At 37.4% G+C, this 27,056-nt stretch overlaps 1 protein-coding gene across 4 annotated transcripts in view; it reads left to right on the plus strand.

Annotated features, from left to right (window-relative positions):
* bahcc1b (BAH domain and coiled-coil containing 1b) overlaps positions 1 to 27,056 on the plus strand; it is a 123,691-nt gene that overhangs the window by 44,481 nt on the left and 52,154 nt on the right. For all 4 annotated transcript variants that reach the window (XM_051123980.1, XM_051123979.1, XM_051123982.1 and 1 more), the window contains exon 3: positions 21,096 to 21,272. In XM_051123980.1, the coding sequence (XP_050979937.1) occupies positions 21,096 to 21,272 (177 nt within the window). The remainder of the gene's footprint in view (positions 1 to 21,095; positions 21,273 to 27,056) is intronic.

Below are 27,056 nucleotides of genomic sequence, written 5' to 3' on the forward strand. Positions count from 1 at the left end.
TTTGCTGTCATCTAAAACTTACTTAATATTAATATACAACAAATTTCTAAATTAATATAGATTTTTCATACTTGTAGCATTTAACATGATTGATTTTAATTGTTTAATGTTTTATTTTTTTGGTTACTTAGACTAGATTGTAAGCAATTTTTATATCAGCCATTAATCATTTGTGACCCTGGACCACAAAACCAGTCTTAAGTATATTTGTAGCAATAGCCAAAAATACATTGTATGGGTCAAAATTGTTGATTTTTCTTTTATTCTAACTTAATATTGATTGTTCTTTTTTCTTTTATTTCGAATATCCATTGCTTAGAACTTCATTTGGACAACGTTAAAGGCGATTTTCTTAACATTTTGATTTTTTTGCACCCTCAGATTCCAGATTTTCAAATAGTTGTATCTTGGCCAAATATCTTAACAAACCATACATCAATGGAATGGAAAGCTTATTTATTCAGCTTTCAGATTATGTATAAATCTCAGTTTAAAAAAATTGACCCTTATGACTAGTTTTGTGGTCCAGGGTCACATTTATCAGCCATATGGAAATTTACCAAAAGTCTAAATTATTTTATTTATTTATTTATTTTTATGTGATAATGTTCTTTTATAATTCTAATGATAATTCACTTTGTTTCCTTTTTTTAAAACAATGACTATTGATAGATTCCTAATTTCAGAGGTTGTTCCATTTGATACCATTAAAAATCTGTTAATGTTAATTTATAAATACATATATTCATACTTTTAATTATAGATTTCTTTGTAAATAATGCATTAACACTAATTTAAACAACTTTTTAACTATAAAGTTAAAAATGCATGAACTTGTTAGAAATTAACATTAATTAAGATTAAAAAGTATTGTTTGGCTTTAATTCCTATTATCAATCATGTTAACTAATGTTAACATATACTATCTTATTGTAAAATGTTACGGTAATTTATTTTCCTGACAACAGCCGAATGAAATCTGCAGCCATAGAACTCCTTAGTAATGTCAAATTTCCGCAGTATTGAAATGCCTATCATTTGTAACAATTTCAGCTCATATTTGTTTAATTAATATTATGGTTAATTTAATTTATACATTTGGCTAAATAAATAGAGTTTAATACTCTCAGCTCAGTTTAATTCTACATCCCACAGAATTCTGCAGTGCAGAAAATGCAACAGAATGTCTGCAGAATCCACGTGGGCCGAATGAGCACTAAGACCATGTGCACTGACTGCTCTTGGTAGGAATGGTGAAGACATTGAAAATAATCAAGATGGACATTGATTAAAAACAATGATGATGTGCTTTGTGCGTAAGAATCAGCCTGATGGGAAGGGCAAGAGCTTCTGGGAAAGAAGGGATGAAATGAAAGATTGAAATGATAATGAAAAAGACAGGATCTGGGAATTAGGAAGAAAGGGAGTGAAAGATAGATGGATAAGTATCGTCCTCCAACTGTAACCTGCCAACACCAAAACACTTTTACTTCGCATAATTTGCTCCAGCTCTACTCTCTTTTCGTCATTCCCTCTCACACTTGTTTTCGCTCTCTCACTTTCTGTTCAGACAGTGCGTGTCCTTGCTTTTGAAACGTGTGTTCCTTAGGGAGAATTAAGTCCTGTGCACCGGACATACTGTGTGTGTGTGTGTATGTGTGTGTACTGGCTGAGTGGCCCCTGAGGCTGCATGCTGGGAGCCCACCCAGCTGACAGTCTAGCCCAGCTCAAAGTCCCATCCTCCCCAGCCAGACCACCCAGCCACCTGATCCTAGGACTCTTCAGATACAGCAGTGGGCTCATGTGGGTATACATATGTCATGTGTATTTTATTGTTTTTGTCTTGCTTGCATATTTATGCATGTACAAAATTTAGATTAGAAATTGGGTCTTCCTTTGAATTCATGAGTTTAATAGGCCTTGACTTTAACTACAATTCGAATTGGAATGACAGGAACTTTGTAAATTACAATTCAAATGAATTTAACAGGTGTGGAATTTGGGTATTTCTACTCTGGTTCATAAATCTGACTGTATGCCTATAAATTCTGCAAACTTTAAGGTTTTAAAGGGGACATTGGATGTCCATTTTCCACAAATTGGTATGATTCTGTAGGGTTTTTGTGAAATGTCTACAACATACTTTTTACCTTGTCAAAAACACGATAATGAACTACTGCACACTGCATCCCTCTTTCCACTTTGGACTCCATATGTGACCCTGAACCACAAAACCGTCATAAGTAGTACAGGTATATTTGTAGCAATAGCCAATAATATTGCTATTGCTATTTCTTTTCAGCTTTTCTGAGCTGGCAGACATGAAACCTAACTAAATGCAAAAAAGCGTCATTTTGTTAATATAGTCATTGTGTTTAGAAGCTGTTTTATTGACATCTTTCCATGGTTGAAACACTGATTGAGCAATTACATGAGGCATTAGATGTTCATTCATGTTTATTTTGTGTTAAAACTAGTAGTAAAGAGGAAGGAATGATTGTGTTCAGTCGCTGTCCGCTCTGCCATTTGAACTGACCCTGACACGGCCACCGGAGCTGATCGTGGCCACTCTCGTCAATGCTTGCGTTTATACCAGCACATTTCTGAAGCATAGACACACTGTCAAAACACCATTTATTGTTTCAATTTCCTGGAAAAAATGCTGTATTTGTTCAGTATACATGCATACCGAACTGAAAGTCCCATACCAAAAATTTTACAAATATGTGTACCGTTATACCCCTAATGAAGGTTGCTCAGAAGACTTAATTTCGACTTTGTGTCAGATTTTTATTCTTCCATAAAATAAATAACTGTAGAAACAAATTAGAAACAAAGTATAATAAAGCTATTAATTTCATGCTGACAGCATTGATATCTCAGACAACATGGTATTGAAAATTGAATTGACTTTAGTGTTTTGACAAATCTGGGTGCTGAAAAGTTGAGATATTTTTGGAAACTCTAGTGGAGAACTGCGTAGGATTTCTGGGATCTCTTTTTTAAGAAGAAAAAGCTGAGAAGCAGAAGACCTGCTTAATCTCATTGCAGTCTAACATTTGCGCATTTAAAATCTCATTTGGATTTTTCTGTGCCATGCCACGTGGCAACTTGTTGTCAGGATCGTGCCGGAGAAAGCGGACTGGAAGGATGCTCAGAAAACCAGAGGGAAGACCGTAATGCACGCACGCGCTCAAACTAAAACCAAAGAGGCGCCGCCAACATGCACAAACACACAGTGGCGTGAGGATAAGCAATGTATTAGTCATCTATTACAGGAATCAGTCTCACACTGGGCCTGTTTTCCAGTCTCGCTGGATGCCTTGTGAATTTCCACCCATGAAATAGAGCGGCTTTCTTCCCCCAGACTCAGCTCACAGAAACCCGCTGCCCACGGGAGACGGCTCTGACCTGGCAAAGAATCTCTGCTTACAGTGGGTCAAATTCTCCACCAGCGGTGTGGATGATACAAAACATAATCCAGAAAAGAGAGGCGCAGCGAGTCTGACTTCGCCTCTGTGAATGGACTGAATAGAGGAGTGTTAGCCGAGCCGGTCGATTTGAAAGCATGCACCTGGTGTGATTCAGGTGTGTGTGCAGGGTATTGTACATGCTAAATGGATTTCTCACCTCTCGCTCTTTGTGGAATGGACAGAGCGGCCAAATCGCCCTCGCTGAGTGCGCTCTCAAGGCCTTGGAATATATCCTCCCTACCGAGAATGAAAGAAACAGAGAAAGAGTCCGAAAGAGAAGGAGGAAAAAAAGACGAGGGGTGTGTGTGTGTGAGTGTGAGAGAGAGAAGCAGAGTCAAAAAAAAAGAAAACAAAATAGCGTTTACGGTTCAGGCTGCCTCTGAAATAATTTTCCATATCAGTGCAACTGCATGAGCCCAGTGGGAAAGGGAATATGATTTTCTCCATACAGTGCCAGTGGAAAAGAAGAACTTGAGTCAAAACAAGAGAGAAGAATGCTGGGAAGAGAACGAGAGAGGCACTTGCTGGCCTGTACATCAGGAATCCTGTACGTAGCACTGTTGTTAGCGGGTCTTTTCTGGTTAGAAAACACACACAAACCATCATTCAGCCATCCGTCCAGAACCCGTTTGGCCTGTCCAGTAGCCCGCCGAGATCTATTAAGCATCGGCCTCTGCCTCTAGCTCGGCATGCCAGGTCGATCCAGAGAGCAGAAGAGCTTGACTCCATGTTAATTCCGCCCACTCTCCCCGGTCGCTCCGCTCTCGGCCTTCGGGGTTGGGAAGCGTCTCTTGCTGAGCCCCAGGTTTTGGATGGCGTCCTGTCATTAGTTAATACAGAGAGCTCCATCTGATATTCCCTGGATAAGTCCTTGCCTCTTTTCCCATGCCGACACTCAGGATAGAACAGAGGGTGGATCGGGGGGACGTGGAATGATATTCGGCCCCTGAGCCAAAGTGCTCTTGTGACAACAGGCCGATTAGCATGAAAACAAATGCTCGTAGCAGACAATTGAATCGTTCCCTGTTTGGAACAAATGGTGGCTTTGCTTGTTGCATGTAATTAGCCTAGCCGAGGCGGGCTGACAGCATCCATATGTCTGAGAGGGTGCGAGAGCGTGTGTGAGTTTACCGTAAGCGCTGGAGCGTAGAGCGCTAGCCACTAGCGCAGCATTTTTAGCAGGAGAGGAGCCGCAGGAAGCGGCAAAGGGAGGAAGAGAGATTTAATGAGGTAGAGAGCACGAAAAATGACAATTCAACATAGCTCATGTTTGCTAAGATAACACAATGAAGTGATGGCGACAGCAAGATGCTGATCCCGGGGGGAATGAGGCCAGCTTTTCCTCATTAAAGTCCAGGGTGGTGTGGAGGGAGGGTGACAGGCGAGTGAACCTGTGATCTGGCCAGGTGGACATCCATGTGGATAACATGGCTACTGAGGATGAAATTGATGTGCCTGAGAAAAAAAGAGCAACAAAACAGTAGAATAGAGCAGTGAATATAACACGAAATATTAGGTGAGAAAGGAATCTTGGCATGCTTTTTTTGTCCCAAGCTGTGAATGTAAGTGACGACCCTGGAAGCCTCTTCCTGCCTCAGGAAAACATAACTAAAAAGATTTATATTTCAGAATTTTTAAATTACCTTTACATCTCACTGTGTGACTTCATATCACGTAATTTCAGTTGTTTCTTATAAATGCAACACTATCTGATTTTATAATTGCAACTTTAATTCTTATATCTGCAACTTCATATTGCACAGTGTGACTTTATATCACATAACTGCAACTTGGTTTCTCATTTTTGCGATTTTTATATCTCCGTGTGACTCATGTAATTGCAAATTTGTTTTTCATATTTGTAACTTTATATCGCACAATGTGACTTTCGTAACTCATGGAATTGCAACTTTGTTCTCTTTAAATCGCACTTTATATGTGACTTTATATTGCATAATTGTGACATTGTTTCTCATATGTAACCCTGGACTAAAAATCTGTCTAAAATAAGCTGAATAAATAAGCTTTCCACTGATGTATGTTTTGTTAGGATAGGACAATATTTGGTTGAGAACTATTTTAAAATCTGGAATCTGAGGGTGCAAAAAAATTAAAATATTGAGAAAATCGAGAAAGTTGTCCAGATTGAGTTCTTAACAATGCATATTACTAATGGAAAATTAAGTTTTGATGTATTTATGGTAGGAAATTCACAAAATATCTTCATGGAACACAATCTTTACTTAATATCCAAATGATTTTTGGCATAAAAGAAAAATCGATAACTTTTACCCATACAATGTATTGTTGGCTATTGCTACAAATATATCCATGCTACTCAAGACTGGTTTTGTGGTCCAGGGTGACATATTTGCAACTAAATATCACAAAATGTGACTTTATACTGCATAAATGCAACTTTCTCTTATTCGCAAATTTATATCACGTAATGTGACTCTTTATTGCATAATAATCTCACTTAATATCTCATTTGCAGCATTATTTCAGGCAGTTGTGACTTTTTTGCCTGTAACCTTATCTCCAAATGTGGCTTTTATTCTCATAATTACATCAGTGATTTTATTTCATATTTTAAACTTAATCTTACAGTTGCCTTTTTATGTTTGCTCTGAGGCAAAAACAGGCTTCCCTAGATGGGAGAGTGAAAATGCAACAGAGACAGATTCGAACCAGACCATGTCTCTGATACCCGTGGAATCTCACTTGTTATACTAGTCTAGAAACCTGATGCGCTCACCGACAGACTAGCAAACACCACAAAACGCTACATATGCTGGTCTTTTTAGCAAAGGTAGAATAGCATGAATATAGCAGTAAAGATGACTTTGCCCTTTCTGACCCAGTGTTCCTGCCATACCATGCTTAAGAGTGAAAGAGTTCATTGCCGTCTATGCAAACTCATTTTTGGACAACGCACTGTCTGTGTGTAAGGCTGGTGTCCTATCTGCAAACCCTGAGTTGACCCAGACTGCCGTGTTTACATTGTAAAGCACTGTGTGTGCGTGTGATTTTTATGTGTGTGTATTGGTTTAATGTTTGACCTTGTACTGCTGTGTTTATCCCCTCTCGCTCTCTCTCTGTTTTGTTCTGAAGGTGGAGTGATTTTAGAGACCTGCTGATCATAGAGGGGTGTTTTCACACCCAGGGGGGTTGATTCAAACATTCATACATGGAAATGGAAGGGCGGCAGTGCCAGCGGGGAGCTGTGTGTGTGTTGTGTCCTGGAGTGTGTGTACGTCTGCTCATCACCGCTATTGTTTCGTCTGCTCTGTTTGACTCTCATCTTCGAGTCTCACATGTACGCTTCCACACATACACACTCTCAGGATGTGTACTTACAGTAGTCTGGGTGTGATTTTTGATTGACAGCGAATGTTTGATTCGACTGGGTTCTTAATAAGGGGGCTGAAAACCTGTCGCTGATTTAAAGTGATACCCGTGCGAGCGCTGGCTCGTGTGAATGCTTTTAATTGATCCGCAATGGAGATGTAACAGCTATTTGTCATATTTGAAAATGCGGTTGGACACGTCCTCCCGGTTTTCCAGACCAAAATTATATGTAGTCTAAATCCAACATCTGGAGGTGATGAATAGCACCTACTAATTTATAAAAAACAGAGAGACAGCCTTTCAATTTCACCAGTGTTTTGTGGCCGTGCCGGCTTATTAATGTTTTGTCCTTGTGGTTTTCATCAGAAAATAAGATTGTGAGTTTCTTGCCAGGTCTGAGCCATTCTTGCCAAGCACTGTAACCGTCTCTCTGAAAATAATCTTAGGCCAGTACTCAAGGGCGATAGAGTTACCTTCAGATGTCTGTGGCATAAATCTTGCATGGGTTATTATTCAGGTAGCTTGCTATGTAACATGTTTACAGTTGAACTAACTTTAAAGGGTTAGTTCGCCCAAAAATGAAAATTCTGTGATTAAATACTCACCCTCATGTCGTTCCAAGCCATAAGAACTTCACTCATCTTCAGAACACAAATTAAATTATTTTTAATGAAATCTGAGAGAATCTAAGAGAAAAAAGTTATTTTTGATTTCTTTGCACACAAAAAGTATTCTTGTAGCTTCATAAAGTTAAGGTCAAGCCACTGATGTCACATGGACTATTTTATCAATGTCCTTACTACCTTTCTAGGCCTTGAACATGGTAGTTACACTCTCAAAAATAAAGGTGCTTCACAATGCCATCGAAGAACTATTTTGGCTAAATGGTTCCATAAAGAACCTTTAACATCTGAAGAAACTTTCTGTTTCATAAAAGGTTCTTTGTGTTGAAAAAAAGGTTCTTCAGATTATAAAAAGGTTAAGAAAGAGATGGTTCTTTAAAGAACCTTTGACTGAATGGTTCTATGTAGAACCAAAAATGGTTCTTCTATGGCATCGCTGTGAAGAACCTTTTAAAGCAGCTTTATTTTTAAGAGTGTACATTGCTGTCTATGCAGGGTGAGAAGGCTCTCGGATTTCGTCACACTGTAAAAAAGCTAGCATAGCAAGCTAGCATAGCTACATTAAAAAAAAAAAAAAAAAAACTGGTGTAGGATTTACTTCGAAACAATTAACACTCAGAAATTGCTATTAAATTTCACAAATAATGGCAAACATGATACTTTGAGGTAGAAAGTATTTTCCTGGAAAACATACTCTCAATTTTTATTTATTTATTTATTTTTTTTACCAAAAAGCCACATTTTAAAAATTGTATTTGACCAATAAATCAAAGTTTTGGTGATAACTGGTGATAATTTTGGTAATTGAACTATGATGTTCAAGGTGTCGCATTCTCAGCTGATAAATTAAACAAGTTATAGTAAAGTTCTTCAGCAACAAGCCTTAATATTTCAGCTAAAAAAAATGTAAATATTGCTATTCTAGCACCATTTTTTTTGTGACTATATGAAACAGACGCTGAAACAGTCAAAACACGAGAAGCGCTAATTGAATGTCAATAGCTATGTTTCCATCACCCTGTTTTTATGCACATTTTGAAGTATCGCATCAGAAACGAGTGATGGAAATGCCACATTTCGAATAAAAATCCTTTAATTTGCAAAAAAGTTTTTACGCTCACTTGAAGTGGTTTTTGACTTGTTCGAAAAAGGATTAATGCGAATAATCGAAAATGGAAACGCATTTGCTGAATAAATTCTTCCATACGCATCAAAAAAGTCATGTGACTTTGCGCTATGGGATAGCAAAACCCGTCTAACCAGTGGACCAATTTTGTTCCACAGCATCTGAAATGTTATGGTCATTCCTGATGCCTGAGCAAAAGTCTGTCGTCAAAGTATTTCTGTATAATTGCCTCCCAGAACTGTCTTATACAGTCTGAAATTGTGCTCATGTTTTATGCGCTATTCCAATTTTTGTGCATAAGTTAAATTTGCAACTTTGGATGGAATGGATTCGAATCCCGGCTTGTGGACCTTTCCCGATCCTTCCCCCTTTCTCTCTCTCCCACTTCGCTTCCTGTAAAAAACTACACTGTCCTATCTAAATAAAAGCATAAAAAACACCAAAAAAATATATAGTACCACATGAGGCACTAGAGGGCTCAGTGTTGTTATTCAGGTCAACTAGTTATATAACGATGTGCCAAAATTTTCAACAACTGAAAATATTTGCCAAAATAAAAAAAATGGGTATTTTCTATTGCAAATTTTTTTGCATTATTATAAAACTAGTGCCTCTTGTGGCAACATGAGAACATGTTGCTTGTATAGCTGGGAGTGTTTTCACGTACTTGCATAGAGAGTGTTCCAGGGCTAAGTCTTTATCTTACCACAAAACAAATGTATTTTTTCATTTGCATTACTCATTCACTTCATGGTGTTGCTTCTAGACTATCCGTCATTGTTTTCTTTTTCTCTTTGGGTGGTGTGCAGTTCTGTTTCTTTACATGCACGATGCACTTTTACTGTCCAGCAAACGATGCTCCGTTGTTCCCGCCAGCTGTGCTGTCTGTGCCTACACAAACACTCCGACCCGCAGACCTGGCTGTCGGACTTCGGCTATAGATCTTTGGGCCTTTGGTTTTCTGCTGTGTGCCGTGCGCTTTCTGTCTATGCTTTTCTTTCATTGTTGCTGGTTGAAAATTCCCCCTTCTCCTATTTGTCTTTTTCTCAAATCGCCTTTCCTCCTCTGCGACATATTATTTCATGCCTCTGTGTGAGTTATTTAGTGGGGTTTGACGTACCTCATCCCGAGAAGCTGCATAGCTGTGTTTAATGATCCTGCCATAGGACGACCCACACGTGACACACAGACACACACACCATTGTGATTCCACGACTGCTCGCTGCCAAAAGTTTGTGGCGGTTCTGGGGTGTGGCGTGTCCCAATCCTCTGGGAATTAACTCACTTCCAGTCTGACCTCCTGTTTTAAAATACACAGATTGAAGAGTAACACACTCACACACATACAAGACCACACACCCACTTATACGGCCTCTATCCCATTCCCAGGAGAAAAGTTATAATTTAATTCATGACCAGGGAATACCACGGATGGCATATCCACACACACGGTGAAAGTTAAAAATCGTTTGTGCACAAAGAAGTGACAAATTAAATGAAAATGTAAGCGCTAAAATAGCAAATCACCCTTTTTGGCACAATATTCGCACATGACATCATCATGGAGGAAATTCCACAACAGCAGCCCATCTCTAGTGGTTCTTGGAAAAATGGAGCATGTTCTTCACAGTTTGAGATGTAGCTGTTAATCACTCCGCCTTTTATATCCTGCCTGTTTTGGTGTTCACTCCAAGATTGAAAAAAAACAAGTGCAGCAGCCATTGTAGGTGTAAGCTGACCCTGATTCTTGCTTCCTGTCGTAGAGTACAATGTGGAGTTGTGATGTGATTAAGGGGATTTCTGTAAAGCCCTGTTTGGATGAAACTAGCTGGAGAGTATCCCTGAGGAGAGTAGCTACATTATTTTAATTTCATTTAGTTTAATTTAATTTTTTTTAATTTAATTAAATGGTATTTTATTTAGTTTTTTTTATCTACAGCACTTTTCTTGACAAAATAGGGGGAAAAAATCACTACTATATTTAATTTGACAAAATTATGGAAGGCCTGTTTCCACCACTGAATAAAAAATTTAAAAAGGTTATGACTTTTTATCTCACAATTCTGACTTTTTTTCTCAGAATTGCATGGTTTAAACTTGTGATTGTGAGTTATAAAGTCAGAATTGCATGATATAAATTCACAATTCTGACTTTTTTTCATTTACATTTGCTAGTTTGTATCTTTTTCTCTTTTTTCTCTGAATTGCGTGATATAAACACAATTGAGAAAAATAAAGTCAGAATAGCTTATTTTCTCGCAAATGCAAACTTATATCTCACAATTTTGACTTTCCAATTGCTTATTATAAAGTCAGAATCGCAATCCTGAGATATAAACTTGCAATTATGAGAAAAGTCAGAATTGTGAGATATAAACTTGCACTTGCGAGTTATAAAGTCAGAATTGTGGGATATAAAGTTACAGTTATGACTTTATTTAGCAGAATTTTATGTCTTGCAATTCTGACTTTATAGCTCACAATTGTAAGTTTGTATCTCACAGTTGTGGCTTTTTTTCTTAGAATGTTTTTTATTTTTTAATCAGTGGTGGAAATGGACTTCCATACAATATATATATCTCATTTATGGTTCATTTTCATTTACTGTTAATTTACTATTTTACTATGAATGTATTGAAATGACAAAAACGTGTGAGACGCTGAGTTGTTAATCACTGAAACCTTGACATCTGCCCTAACTTTCCTTGGCAAGTTCGCGAGAGTATCTATGATCCTAATGAATCATTTGTTCCAATTGAATCAATTGGACTGATCTGATTCTCTGAGATTCTTGCCACAGTTATCTGGTTGCAGCAGTTATCGTCTCACTGGAAGGGAAGATTATCAGTGAATGACTTGAATTTCGGTCTGTTCATCACGCAAAACTATTACATTATTATATTTCTTCCAGCAGCGTCCCTACGAATGTAATTTTAGAGTGCAACCTGGGGATAGGCCTCAAGCGAGGCGGGGTTATACATTCAGTGTCATGTTCATTTTAATCCTTCCTGTCTCTGGCATTTCTGTGTTTAGGAACAGAAATGATTAATGACTAATGCTACTTTTACATGTGGATTACCCTAAATACTCCCTTGTCAGTTTAGACTCATTCGCACAAGCGATCGGGCCAAAACCAAACGACTTCAAAAATATCCTCTCGTACGGCACGATCCCAAACGGACTGAGTCACGGCATAGAGACGCAAAACAAACAGGCAGTGAGAGAAGTGCGCTGTTTCTGCAGACCCTGCCCTTCCTCCCTCCCAAAGGCTATTTATTATGACTGTGAAGAGAGAAAATATTGGGGTTTTCTAGAGTGGCACATGTTTTGGGGGACAGCGAGATGTGGGGTTGTGTGAGAGCGTGGAACCCAGCTGTGTAAACAGTCTCACACTCCCCCATTTCACACACACACATATGCGGTAACCACTCCCTTGACAAAACCCTTAATATGAAGTCTCTCATGCCCATCCTCCACTAGCTCTGCCATCTATGACATATTCCAGCTCTCACAATGATGTTGTGTGTGTGATATTTACAGTTGGACTTTTGCATTTGTGATTTTGTGGTCACTCACATTTGCATGTTTACCTCTGCAGATATCTGTTGTTTTTAAATTAAGTACAGGATTGGTGTATCATATGTGTCGGATCACGTTCGTCCGATTAAGGATTATTTCGCAATATTGACCGGCTGACCGTATATCATCCCGTTTATTGCACAGCTACTTACCAAATAAATAACAGGCATAAAATATTAATGAGAATCAGTTAAATTGTTTTATATGTGAGGAGAAAGAAGAGACAGAGTGATACAAGAGACATAATTTATGTCTTTTATAACTGGCACAATATGTTGAAAATCGAGTGTTCTAAGTTATAGAGTTTAGCAGTATTTATATAAACTAAAATATTTGCCCACAGACTAACCAAAATCAGGTATTTCATTTTTTTTTTCTTTTTTGTTTATTGGCACCAATAATATTGTCAAATTATTGTCTATTGACAATAAAAGTAACACTTTACAATAAGGTTCATTAGTAACATTAATTAACTACTTTAGTTAACATGAAATAAAAATAAACAACACTTCTTTAGCATTTACTAATCTTAATTAATTTCAGCGTTTACTAATGCAGTATTAAAAGTTATACTTGTTAACATTTGCTGATGTACTGTGAATAAACATGAACTAACAATGAACAGCTGTATTTTCATTAACATTAACAAGGTTAATAAATACTGTAATAAATATACTGTATAACTAACTAATGGAACCTTATTGTAAAGTGTTATGGGCAGTAATTCAAATCAGTGCCTTAATTGTATAAAACTGTTAGATTTTATATAGTTATGTATGTATGTATGAATGAATATATTACAAAAATACAGTATATATATAATAAAAATATGTAGTTTATTTAATATTTTTAATATTTTAAACTATGTAATGTATTTATTTATTTGTGTATTCATTTATTACAGGCGAAAATATTAAAAACATTAAATATAAAAACTAAAAATATACAAAAAACATTTATTTAAAATATGTATATATGCATGTGTGTATGCAGAAATATTTTATTAAATAAATAATAAATATATAATTTGTTGTTTAAATAATATTTATTTTATATATAGCATTTTTATTAATTATTTGTCTATTTATTCATTTTTTTATTACAGTAAAATATTAAATACAAAACATCTATTTATTTACTATATTTTAATTTTTATTTTACATAAACAATAGAATTTATGCATGTGTGTGTGTGTTAATTTATTTATTTAATTTAACAATATAAAATTAAAGAATAGAATTTTACATAGTTTGGATAGATCTCTTTTTTTTCTCCGCTGTAGTTGGAGCACTTGTGTTATCTCTGTCTGTTGAACTGAGTACTCAGCACCAGTAGACATAAACATCCTCCTGTGAAGAGAGCGAGACTCACAGACAGAGAGAGAGAGAGAGAGAGAGAGACAGCTGTTGTAATGTATACACACAGACCCATTAGAACCTCGAGCTGTTGTGTCTGCTGATGGATTGCACTTCATTTGGGTCTCTGATTTAAACAAGTAACACATAATCCAAACCTCTGACTTGACTTTTTTTCCCACATCGTGCTCTCTGTCTCTCTCTCCGTCGGTCTCTCACACACGTCTTGTTCCACTGAAGGGCAGCGCTGGGGGACTCTCATTTGATGACAAGGCTGAACATGCACTTGTGCAGTTGGCGGTTACGTGAGTGTGTGTTTGTGTGTGGCAGACACACTCGGGACTCCCACTCTTCAGGATTCTTCCTTTTAATTCCTTAATTGGATTAATGTCGCTCTGAGCCTGGAATCAGGCGATTAGTATGCACATGACCCGATTTCCTTAAGCGCTCGCACAAGAGTCACTCTCTCTCGTTCAGCCGCGTCTCGCACCACGGACGTAAATAAACACAAATTCCTGTTGGGGATCCGCCTGACAAGACAGCATCATCCTTTATAGCTCACTGTATTCCCGCCGTAATGACTTTTTCACGGCGACTGGGCTTTCCCAGGTTCACCGCCCCGCCCCACACATGCCGTTTCTTTTTAGACCTCCCGCCATCCTTTCCTTCCTCCAATCCCTCTGTTCATGTATCAACAGCGTTTCATTTCTGCAGTTTGGTTTATTAGAGGTGGTGGAGGGGGGGGGAAGTTAGTAGGATGGGCGCAGGCAATAATTTCAGCCTTTGCAGCTGACGGTCGGCCCACGGCGTGCTCGAGACGGAGGAAAAAAGAGAGAAAAAAGTCAATAAAGCAAAGCAAACAAGAGGAAACGTTTTATTAAAGGGAAGTTGGCGGAAGGCGTAGAGGAGAGGAGGAGCGAGGGCCTTTATATGCTGTTCGGTACAGTGGGGGTAGTACAAACCAGACTTCTGACTTATGGTGTAAAGTCTGGTCCACTTTGCTGGTCTCGAACAGATTGCTTTTGTCTGAATGTGTCATTTAGATGACAGTCCAGTGATCAGTTCTTTCTCTCAAGCTCTTAAAATATTAACCTGGTTCACTGTTTTGTTTCCGTCAGGCTGAACCTGTGCACCGCACTTGTGTTGCTAGTGCTGTGATTCATAACTACTTTCTAGTTTTGTGTTCAGATCCATCAGACGGTCAATGTCAGGTCTGTGGGTGTGCTGTCTGAGGCCGAGACTACCAGGCTACGTGCCGGCCGGTTGAATCATGCAGGAGGTTTTAGGTTCACGTATGATCTTAAACCAGGCCAGGGCGGATCAGGATTCCCTTACTTTTTGCTTCCGTTAATTTTCATTAAATTAATCATAGATGTAATATTTAGCTTTTCCAACTCTCCCGGAGTTCAGGGCCGAATTAACGACTTCTGTGGTTTTCCGATGTTTTCCATATAATGCTGTGTTAATCTTGACAAATTTTCTATCAATTTATTGTTTTTTCGTCAAGACAAAAAATGGCATCAGTTTTAAAAATATGTAGTTTATTAAAATATGAGGTAAAAAAGTTCAAGATTTTTTTTTTGACAAGGTCTTGTTTAATATGAAAAGTTTAAATATTTAGTTTAACTTGTCAACTTTTATTTTATTTATTAATTTTTGTTTTTTATAAAATGCAGTGTTAATACTGTAAACAAAATTAAAGAAATTGTTGTTTGTCAAGATGAAAAATGTTGATTTTAATCAAAATTAGTGCTGGGCATTGAGTAATCGTGATTAATCGCATTCAAAATATAAGTTTTTGTGTACATAATATGTGTGTGTACTGCGTATATTTATTATTTGTATATAAAGACACACACATACAGTATATATTTTGAAAATATTTACATGTATTTACATGTATGTTTATATTCATATAATATATAAACATAACATATTTTTCTTACATATATGCATGCATGTGTGTGTATTTTTATATACATCACACATATATTATGTGCACAAATACTTTTATTTTGAATGCGATTAATCGCAATTAATCATTGCCCAGGACTAATTAAAATGTACACATTCTTGAAAATACGGAGTGGAAATGCATGATACAGATTAAATATAATATAATTTTTTATAAATAAATAAATATTATTTTATAAAGAAATAAATACATAAATAAATTGTTTAAATATTACATTTTATCATCAACTAATTTTTTTTTTAAGCACAATGTTAATCTTCTCAACAAAATTACTGTCAAAATAGTGTTTTTATTTCGTCAAGATGAAAAATGTGAATCGATTTTAATTGAAATGTACTGTTTGTGAAAATATGAGGTGAAAATGCAAGATATTTTTAGTTTTATGATTGTTTTTTGAAAAAAAAAATCTGGTTTAAAATTAAATTCATATAAATTGTTTAAATATTTAAATTTCTCATCAAAAAACATGTTTTTTTCTAAAATTAGATGCCATTTTAGTCAGATTAAAATTGACTATATGGCTGTCAAACAATTAATCGCGATTAATTGCATCCAAAATAAGAGTTAGTGTTTATGTATATAAATAAAATATTGATGTAATATAAAAATATTTATGTCTATGGATGCGATTAATCGCGATTAATCGTTTGACAGCTTCTATGACTATGATTTAATTCTAGTAGACTAAGACAAAAACACATAAAAATGTACACAATCTTATATTTTTGACTGGAAATTAACTTTTAAAGTGGTGGATTTAGCCAGATTTGAGGTGACCACACCCAAAATGCATTGGCGAATAGCGACTGTAGTGCTCTTGGTGAACGCAGGCCTTTCATTTCGGTGGTAGAGCCCGTGGGAAGGTGGTAGGGACATTTGGGAGGAGAAGACGGCTGTAATATGCTGGGAATTCTGTAGCTTCGATTACACCGTTTCATGTAGCGGGAAACTGTTCCTAGACCCGCGCAAAAAGCCTGCTTTCATCCTGAGGCGAGTGAGTGGGTGAGAGGAGACAAAGTGTCTTGACGGCTGTGATCCCAGCATCCACCCCGGCCAGTGGTGGACAGTAACGAAGTAGTTGTAATTCGTTACTGTACTTAAGTACATTTTTCAAGTATCTGTACTTTACTGGAGTAGTTTTATTTTGAGTAACTTTCATTTTTACTTCACTACATTCCAAAGCGTAATATCGTACTTTTTACTTTACTACATTTCATAAACTTATCGTTACTCCTTATAATATATCACGTGCTCTGAGACGCACAAGCGGTGTCTGATTCATGAACAAACTGATTCTTTTCAATGAACCTGTTAAACTGATTCCCCAATCGCACCAAACGATTCATTCACGAATTGGAATGATCCGATTGCAGCTGTTCTCGAATCGACAACTCATTGATTCAAGTGATCCGTTTAGAGCGAGTCTCCAGTCAAATGAATTCACAAGTAAAAACCGGGAGATCTTTTGTGCGCGCGACCGATGCTGCGAAAAGTAAGTTACCAAGGTCGAATTTTCGTATCAGAGATGGGGACTCGAGTTTGAGACTCGGACTCGAGTGCGACTTAAGTCGCACACACAGTGACTTCAGACTCGACTTGAGACTCGTCCTCGAAAGACTTCAGACTCGACTCGGACTCGAGCTGCGGGACTCGTGAACAATGTTTATTTTTAGGAAACAACTGATGAGCTCGCTGTTATTCAACTCCCTCCATTACCCATAACCTGCCCATGTAACACGCGACGTGTATCTGCTGCTGCGCGCGGGCGCGGCCACACATTTTTTATTTTTTTATTTTAGGCGCGGCCGCCACACATGAGAGGACAACGAACAAACATGTCGACTGCTGTGCCATTCATCGTTAGCTTTGGATTTTAAAACTTCAAACAAGACGGCCCAAACAGAAGAAGTGCTCAATGCAAAATATGTGATATGAGGATAAAAGATTCAGTATAGACAGCGTCATTGATTATAATAGAGCTTTGTGATATCGCGAACTAAGCTTTTACTAATTTTAAGGGAGTTTGTAAATGAGATACTGATTTAATACAGCAGTTAAATAAACAAGATGTTATTATTAAGTGACTTTCATTGTCTGACTGTAACACTGTTGCCTGATTTTGCTCTATTTCGTCGTCAGAAGTAGTCTGAAACAAGTCACAACTGAGCCGCTGCGCATCTCCATTCAAACACAGCGGTGTTTCGTTTATGAATGAACTCGTTTCTAGTGAAATGATTCAATTTCCCATTCATAAAGACAGTCACTCTTTATTCCTAAATGAAGCAGCAGTTCGAACGAATCAAATGAATGATATGATTCAGTAATTAAATCAGTCTCTTGCCGCCACCTGCTGGCAGTTATTTAAATCATTTAACATTTCTGTATTAAAACAATTTGATTTAAAACATTAATCTCAACAATGAATTTAGGAATATGATTGCACTTCTGCCACCTCTGAGCCTCATTAAACATATGAAAAGGTAAAAACAAAAGTTAAATTCCCTTGTAAATCACTTTAAGGAGTCAAATATCACCTCATAATGGGAAGGCAAATTTTTTTATCAGATTTTTGGATTATTGTTTAGAATGTGCTCCTAAAATTTTGATTGTGCTACTAATTTTTTAAATTAGGAGCACAATGTGATGTTTGACCATATTTGGTCTTTCTTAATTTTTGGTCTGTACTGAACTGTGTGTTCATGCTACAAGGCAAAATATAGATATTAACTTAAAAGTAAAGCATTCTTGGTGTTTTTGTCATGTTGCAATAGCCTGTTTACACTGATTATATACCAAAATCAAAGCTGATACTGTATGCTAATAGATAAAGGAGTCATTATAACATATTACATGCTTTGAGTTCCTTATATATAGCTATGCAGTGTTGGATGGGTCGCTGTACGTGATGCAACACTTATTATAACCAGAGACTTAATATAATAAAGAGACTTGAGACTTGACTTGGACTCTAGCTGAAAGACTTGAGACTTGACTTGGACTCTAGCTCAGAGACTTGAGACTTGACTTGGACTCTAGCTCAGAGACTTGAGACTTGACTTGGACTCTAGCTCAGAGACTTGTGAGCATCTCTGTTTCGTATTAATTATTATAACTGAAAATCATATTTAGGTCAAAGCTGTCCGTTGTTTGTGAATGACATCTGCTGTAAAAGGTGATCTGTTTAAGCGCACTGAAATGCTTGAATTCAGACACATCAAAAATGAAAAATTGTAATAACAGCTTAAATAAAATAACTCATGCACGTTCATATTCCTCGCTGATGTAACGTTAGCAGTTTTATTAAAATGCTAGCCCTACGTGACGTCTGTTTATATATTGTTTTGCAACAGTATAAATGTTTATATTGTTTGGATCAGCTAGAGTAGACAGATATAATGTTTATTTAACTATACTGAAAATAAGTAAATATTGTTAGCTGATGCTAACTGTCTAGCTGCTTGCTGGTGCTAAGTTGAGATCATTTTTAGATATAAAGTCCACATATTTTTATTCAACCACCTAGATAGATTACATCCGAGGGAAAAAGAAAGGATGTGATGTTCAGATCATGGTAACTACAGTAATTATCAAAGGAAAGGAAATAATCATTATGTAAATATTTCCTTAAAATGTTCTCCCTAACTTTAGGCCTTATTCTCATGTCATATATAACCGTGACGTTATGCAAAACAAGCTTTAAAACACTTTTTTTTTTCTTACTGTTGAAAATATGATTGTCAAATCTGTTTTGTCTGGGTACATTGCAGTGTAAGCTACACATTGAATATTACTATATCACTTTCGTCAACATAGTCCATATCAACAACAAAAATGTATTTTTTGGGAAAATCCCAGGTTTTTTGAGCAGTAGGATTATAAAAACAAATATGTGCTAATATAAAATTCAATTAAGTAGCCTATTTAAAATTGCAAAATTAATCTATCAGTACTTTTTTACTTAAGTACATAAAAAATCGGGTACTTTTGTACTTTCACTCGAGTAAAATTGAAAGAGGAGCACTTTTACTTTTACTGGAGTAATATTTTATTATACGTATCTGTACTTTTACTCAAGTACTCAACTTGTGTACTTCGTCCACCACTGACCCCGGCACCAGCGGCCTAGCGTCTTTCCAGACCTGTAATTCGGCTGGTCTTTTCCTGCTTTCTTGACTTTTTTCCCCCCTGCTTGCTGTCGTTTCTGCCTGGGGCTTGAGCTGTGGCCTGGTGCTCTGTTTATCTTGTGAGAGCAGTCATTTAGTAATTTCACACCCATAAACGTCTTCCTTAACCTCATCCCTCTCACCCACGTTAATTAACTTTTATCAGTTTAGGAAATGAAACCGCACTCGCCTTCACCTCGCTGTTTAATTGGTGGTGTTGGTTGTTTTAGAGGACACAAGGGCAGAGTCTTTGTCAGGGGAGACACACAGGAAACCACAGCGGTATGCACTGAAACTAACATCACATGTGTGGTGCTTTTTTCATCTGCGCAGAGTTCGCTGCTGTTAATCTTGTAAATGTTATGCAGACATCGTCTTAAGCGCAAATCGTTCTGTGTTTAATAGGCTGATTTGATGATTCTATATGCTGCATCGCACCACGAGCAAATCGTCTCCGGTGAGCTGCCTTATCTTTAAATTATATTATGTCTAAAGTTTATTAAAGCCGTGCCTCTGTAGCATATAGGTTAATCAAGCTTATTGGAGCGTTGCAAATTCGCTTTGTTTCTTTCGGTGCTGAGAAAAACAAAAGATGCGTGTGGAAATATAATGAGTGTCCATTTGGTTTGTATGTATTGTGCATGTGTAATGGATTTGATTTAACCCTTGTCGGCTTGAATGTATAAAGTCTTGCACATTTTCCTTCAGGGATGAATAAAGTTGTGCTTCTTTGATGCTCTTCGATCCAGGGTTTCCTCATTATCATTCCATCACCCTCTTTTTCACTCTCTCTTTTGTGTGCGTCTGTGTTTTGGGCGATGTAGGTCAGTGGTTCTCAACATGGTTTTGCTTCAGGACTCAGATCAAGTCCATGTTAAAAGTCTATTGTTTTTTATGCTAACTGTGGTTTGTTGCAGCATTTAGCATTATTTTATTCCTGGTGGCTTGTCATTATTTGGATGAGAGTGAATTATTTCTTATTCTTCTTTGTAGGTCTTGTCGCAAAATGTGTGTGTGTGTGCGTGTGTGTGTGTGCGCATGTGTGTGTGAGAGAGAGAGGCTACAGGCGAGAGATCACAGGGACTTCATTAAGGAACAGACTGCACACTTATGTTCCAAAACTCTCTCTCTCTCTCTTTCTTTTTAACATCTCATACCCTCACTTTCTATCTCTCTGTGTCTCTCTCTCTCATTAACTTTTATTCTTGATAATTCGTTTTGTCTTTCCCCACAATTGCACTCTATTTCTGTCTAATTTAGTTAGAACGATTATTTTAGGCTGAATGTTAGACTTTGGTACATTTGTCAAATCTTCGTGCATTGTCTCTGTATAATGGCTGCGCTGTAATTGTGGAGGTCCACTTTATAATTTTCAATAATTCAATTCAATAATACTGTCATTTTGAGGATTGGTTGGATTTTGTAACCATTTTTTAATTTTGTCCTGCAGGCAGTGGACTGATAGGGAACTCCTCCGCCTCCTTCATGGGAACGTTTCTGGCCAGCAGTCTGGGATCTCCCCCCTCCCACCCCAGCGGACCCCCATCGTCCCCCTCTTCTCCGCCCTATCGTTCTGGACCTCACTCCACAGCCCCGTCACAGATCTGGTTCCCACACTCACATGAAGGTGATCTATCTATCTATCTATCTATCTATCTATATGCTTGTTACATCTGTCTAACTATATTCTCTATCGATTGTTCTAGCTTCAGTACCTGTAGCTTTATCCATCCACCATTCTATTATTCTATTTGCAGTATCTGTAGTTTGTTCCATCCATCCATTCTTTGTTTATCATTCTTTTTTATCTGTCATTCTATTTGCAGTATCTATAGATATTCTATAGATATCCATCCATGCCTTCATTGTTCTATCTAGTGTTCTTTTTCTATTTATCATTCTATCGACAATATCTATAGTTCCATCCATCCATCCATCCATCCATCCATCTATCCATTCATTGTTCTATCTATCATTCTATTTGCAGTATCTCCATCCATCCATCCATCCATCCATCCATCCATCCATCCATCCATCCATCCATCCATTCTTTTTTCTATCATTATATTTGCTGTATCTATAGATCTTTTCATCCACCCATCATCCATCCATGCCTTCATTGTTCTATCTAGTGTTCTTTTTCTATTTATCATTCTATCGACAATATCTATAGTTCCATCCATCCATCCATCCATCTATCCATTCATCCATCCATTCATTCATCCATTGTTTTATCATTCTTTTTTTTATCATTATATTTGCTGTATCTATAAATCTTTTCATCCATCCATCCATCCATGCCTTCATTGTTCTATCTAGTTTTCTTTTTCTATTTATCATTCTATCGACAATATCTATAGTTTCCATCCATCCATCCATCCATTCATTGTTCTATGTATCATTCTATCTGCAGTATCTCCATCCATCTATTCATCCATTCATCTATTGTTTTATCATTCTTTTTCTATCATTATATTTGCAGTATCTATAGATCTTTTCATCCATCCATCCATCTCATCCATCCATTGTTTTATTGTTCTTTTTTCTATCATTCTATTTGCAGTATCTATAGATCTTTTCATCCATCCATTCATCCATTCATTGTTCAGTCTATCATTCTTTTTCCATCTGTCATTCTATCAGCAATATCCATAGTTCTTTCCATCCATTCATCCATCCATCCATTGTTTTATCATTTTTTTTCTATCATTCTATTTGCAGCATCTATAGATCTTTTCATCCATCTATCCAGCCATTGTTCTATCATTCTATTTGCAGTATCTCCATCCATCCATCCATTCATCCATCATCATTCTTTTTTCTATTGTTATAATTGCTGTATCTATAGATCTTTTCATTCATCTGTCCGTCCGTCTGACGGTCAGTCAGTCAATCTATACTGTACTGTTCTTCTATACTAGAATTGTAGAAATACCCAGCATGCTTTCCAATTTGCAAGCCCAATTTACAGTATGCTTGAGAGTCAGTGTGCTGTGCTATATTAGTGTACAGCTTTCTTCATTTCTGTTATATATATATATATGTATATATGATCTTGAACATGTTTTTCCCCTTACGAGCACTCAGTCTGCTTATATTTTAATTTAGACTGTCCTTAATGCGCAATATGTTCTTTGGAATGTATAATAGCTCTTTATATAAATGTTTATGCCTTAAGTGTGTGTGTGAGCATAGCGTGTATTTGTGTTAACATGCGCACATGGCTGTTCTTTTTAAATAGTACGCACAGCTGAGCACTTGCTATTGGTATTTTCACAGATCCGTGTACAACCGCGTACAAGTGTATGTGTGTGTGTATCGGTGCGGGTTAACTGCTCTGTATCTGCGGAGCTCTTGGCAGCTGGCAGAATGGAACAGTAATTGTGGTTGGCAGCGAACACAGTGGTGTTACTGCTGGCACCCAGCGCTACTGTAACTGAATGACTGAACAAATCTGCGCGTGCGAGACGGAACGAGAGAGTTAGAGGGAGAGGAAAAAAAAATACGGCGCCGTAGCCGACCTAGTGCATATTCTGCTGCGCACGGAGCTTTATATAAACCATCAATAACCCTACAACAATAACAATAATCATAACTGTAATGATGATGCTTCTGATTACCACCATAAAAATAATAATAATAAAACTAATAACAATAATATTAATAACAGAATGTGTCTATAATGATGCAAACGGCCCCATCGTGATGATAAGAGCTCATTATCTGAATCAGTCTTTAATTGTGCTTAGCCCCTCGAAGCAGCTGATTGGATGGCTCCGTTTCCCCCCCAGCCGTGTCCCTGTACTCCCTCCTTCATTTGCATAAAAAGCATGTCATCAAAACGAGCCATGCAATTACCCCAGCCCCGTTCCCCTGGAGACGGTCCAGCTACCGATGATGTGACGCCCCACCTGACCCATTAGGCCAGGGGGGTGAAAGGGGGAGGACAGCAGAGAAAAGCGTTAGTTGATTGGATGCAGCGGGATCTCCTGTGTGGTCCAGGAAATTGTTAATTAATATTCATTAACTTTATGAGGATGGTGCTGTAATGTCTGTCGGCAATTTAGTAAATTACCTTAAAAGCAAAAAAAAAAATAAAGGTGAGGAAATGCATTTTGAGCATCATTTTGATGGGATTTTATGGGGGCGTTGGGCTGGTCGCTACAGTCGTGTGGCCACCTGACTGCAAAGAGACGTTGCAATGAGGTTCACTGATGATTTTGGGGGGCTGATGTGGGGTTTCCTCAGCCAGACCCAGGGGTCTCGTGACCCTTACGGTTAAACCCAACAGCAACGGTCTACTTCCTGCTCAGACAACCGACACTCACACGCGGGGTGTGCATCTGTGTGGGTACGTGAATGCGGTTTTAACTGAGAGATGCCGAGGGTTAGAGGCATCACCACAGGGAGGTGCTGGCTTCCGGACTCTGCTAAGCATGTGTGTGTGTATGTATGTGTGTGTGTGTCCTCTTTGCCTTTTGGCCCCTCGGCTCCTCTTTTGGCTATGAACAGTTTGTGGTCAGGCACCGCTTTTCAGTGCCTCCTTTATCTCCCCCGGTCAGGTGTGTGTGTGTACGTGTGTGTAAATGTGTATCTGAGGAAAAAATTGTGTTTGTAGTCATATCATAAAAATAAGCCAACGATGAGACATGCTGGCTCAACCTAACTGATAACCAGATAACTAAACGCTCAACCACCCCATGGCAGACAGATCAGCCAAAGGTGTGTGTTTTCCAAACAGACAACCAAAGATATGAAGTGGGCTCAAACCGTTATACTCAAAATATTCAAAACATGTTTTTTTTTTCTTCAGTGGAACATATGGAACATATAGTCATGACTCACAATTAGCACGGGTGTATTTGTAGCAATAGCCAACAATGCATTGTATGGGTCAAAATTATCAATTTTTCTTTAATGCCAAAATCATTAGGATATTAAGTAAAGATCATATTCAGTGAAGATATTTTGTTGATTTCCTACCGTAAATATTTTAAAACTTAATTTTCGATTAGTAATATGCATTGCTAAGAACTTAATTTGGACAACTTTAAAGGCGATTTTCTCAATATTTTGATTTTTTTGGCACCTCAGATTCCAGAAATTATAAAAAGTAGTATCTCAGCCAAATATTGTCCTATCCTAACAAACTAACAAATCAATGGAAAGCTCATTTATTCAGCTTGCAAAAATCACAATTTAAAAAAAAATGACCATTTTGACTGGTTTTGTGGTCCAGGGTCACATATACGTACATATATATAACTGTCAAACTCCACAAAGGATTTTTTTTCCATATTTTGACTTACATCAAAGTAAAACGAAATTGAAAAGAAAAAAATGTAGAGCAGGGACTTGCTTCTGTCCATTGGTTGGATGACACTTTAGATATTTTAATTAAATTTTTTTGAAGCTGAAAAAAAAAAAAAAACCACACATGCATGGGGGAATCGTTCACAATTAAATCAATAACATGTATTTTCACTTTAATTACATGCCAGTTTTGAGTGCTGTGACTGAATCGAATCAGTTGAATTTGAGAACTGAATCCAGTTTTCCAAAATTGTTTTTTGAGTTTGATCTTTTCCTTTCAAAAAGAGAGTTCTTTAAAACTTTTATTCTTGTTTTATGAACTAAATAAAACAATTCAAACAATTTGGTCTGTCATGAACTCTAGAAGGTGGAAGTCAAGATTTTCATTAAATAATGACAGAATTTTTGGTGTTATTTACACACAATGCTATTGTATGATTTCAAAAGATATATAATACAGCTCATGAGTCACTTTTATGATACTTTCATGGTGCTTTTTGTGGTTTTAAAACTCGAAAGCCCCATTTACTTTCATTACTGAAAATAGTGGCCTGGATGTTGTCAAAACATTCTTCTTTTAGTTTCCACATAAGAAAGAAACTCATACAGGTTTAAGATGACATGAAGATGAGTACATTTTTGGAGTGAGCTGTTCCTTTAAAGGAGAAGGCCCTTCCAGAACAAAAATTTAGATAATGTACTCACCCCCTTGTCATCCAAGATGTTTCTGTCTTTCTTTCCTCAGTTGTAAACAAATTATGTTTTTTGAACAAAACATATCAGGCTTTTTCTCCATATAATGGACTGCTTTGGTGCCCCAAGTTTGAACTTTCAAAATGCAGTTTAAATGAAGCTTCAGACGATCCCAGATGCGGTTGTAAACGATCCCAGCCGAGGAAGAAGGGTCTTATCTAGCGAAACAATTGATTATACAATTTAAATACTTTTAATCTCAAACGCTCGTCTTGTCTTGCTCTGCCTGAACTCTGTGTATTCTGGCTAAAGACAGTAAGGGCATGTTAAAAAATCTCCAATTGTATTTTCTCCCTTCTAAATCATCCTACATCGCTGTAGAAGTACCGACCCAGTCTTTGCAAAGTGAACATGCAAAGAAGATCAAACACCCTTAACAAAAAAGGTAAAACAGCGATATAGGGTGATTTTGAAGTTGAGGGAGAACATGAGAAGGAAGTTTTTCGACCCTAACTGTCATGAACAGAGTCCAGGCAGAGTAAGACAAGACGAGCGTTTGACATTAAAAAGTGTGTAAATTGTATTTTTTTAAAAAATAACCGATTGTTTCACTAGATAAGACCCTTCTTCCTCAGCTTGGATTGTTTACAACCCCATTTTGCGTTTGAAGCTGCATTTAAACTGTATTTTGGAAGTTCAAACTCCATAGCAGTCTATTATATGGAGAAAAATGCTGAAATGTTTTCCTCAAAAAACATAATTTCTTTACGAATGAATAAAGACATGAACATCTTGGGTGACAAGAGGGCGAGTACATTATCTGTAAATCTTTGTTCGGGAAGTGGACTTCTCCTTTAATTCTAAGCATGCTTGTCAGAATTAAGATTTGCTATCTTTAACCTTTTCCATAAAGGTTTTCCTGTAAAACTAAAGTGCGGCTGTGTGTGTACACACATCACTATCAAGTTAAAAGCAACCCAGACACCTGTTTTCCCATCTGTGTGAACCCTCTGAGAAACATCAGGTTGCGATTGTGCCTGACCAGAGGATGCTTGTGTTTATGCTATCCCTCTTTCTTCGGCACGCACACACTCGCACACAATTGTGCCCTCTAAATCCTCTAAACAAGTGTTGTGAGAGGCATTAACCGCGCAGCTGAGTGCTTCGCTGGGTGTTAATGTAAAACGCCTGGAGCAGGTAGAAGTGAAGTCGGAACAGCAAAAGCTCTAAGATTTTATACTTTGAGTGTGCGTAAGGGTGTTAGGTAGGTCTGCGCGCTACGTTTGTGCGAGAGAGAAAAGGAGAGCGAGGGAGTTGGCTCAAAGCAACAGAGAGGGGATCACCTTTGAAGTCCCAGCTGGTGGAGGAAGCCAGGCTTGGCTTGGCACGTTGCATGCAGCGACTG

This window comes from Labeo rohita, chromosome 12 (assembly GCF_022985175.1).
Source record: "Labeo rohita strain BAU-BD-2019 chromosome 12, IGBB_LRoh.1.0, whole genome shotgun sequence".
In the NCBI taxonomy this organism is placed as follows: Eukaryota; Metazoa; Chordata; class Actinopteri; order Cypriniformes; family Cyprinidae; genus Labeo; species Labeo rohita.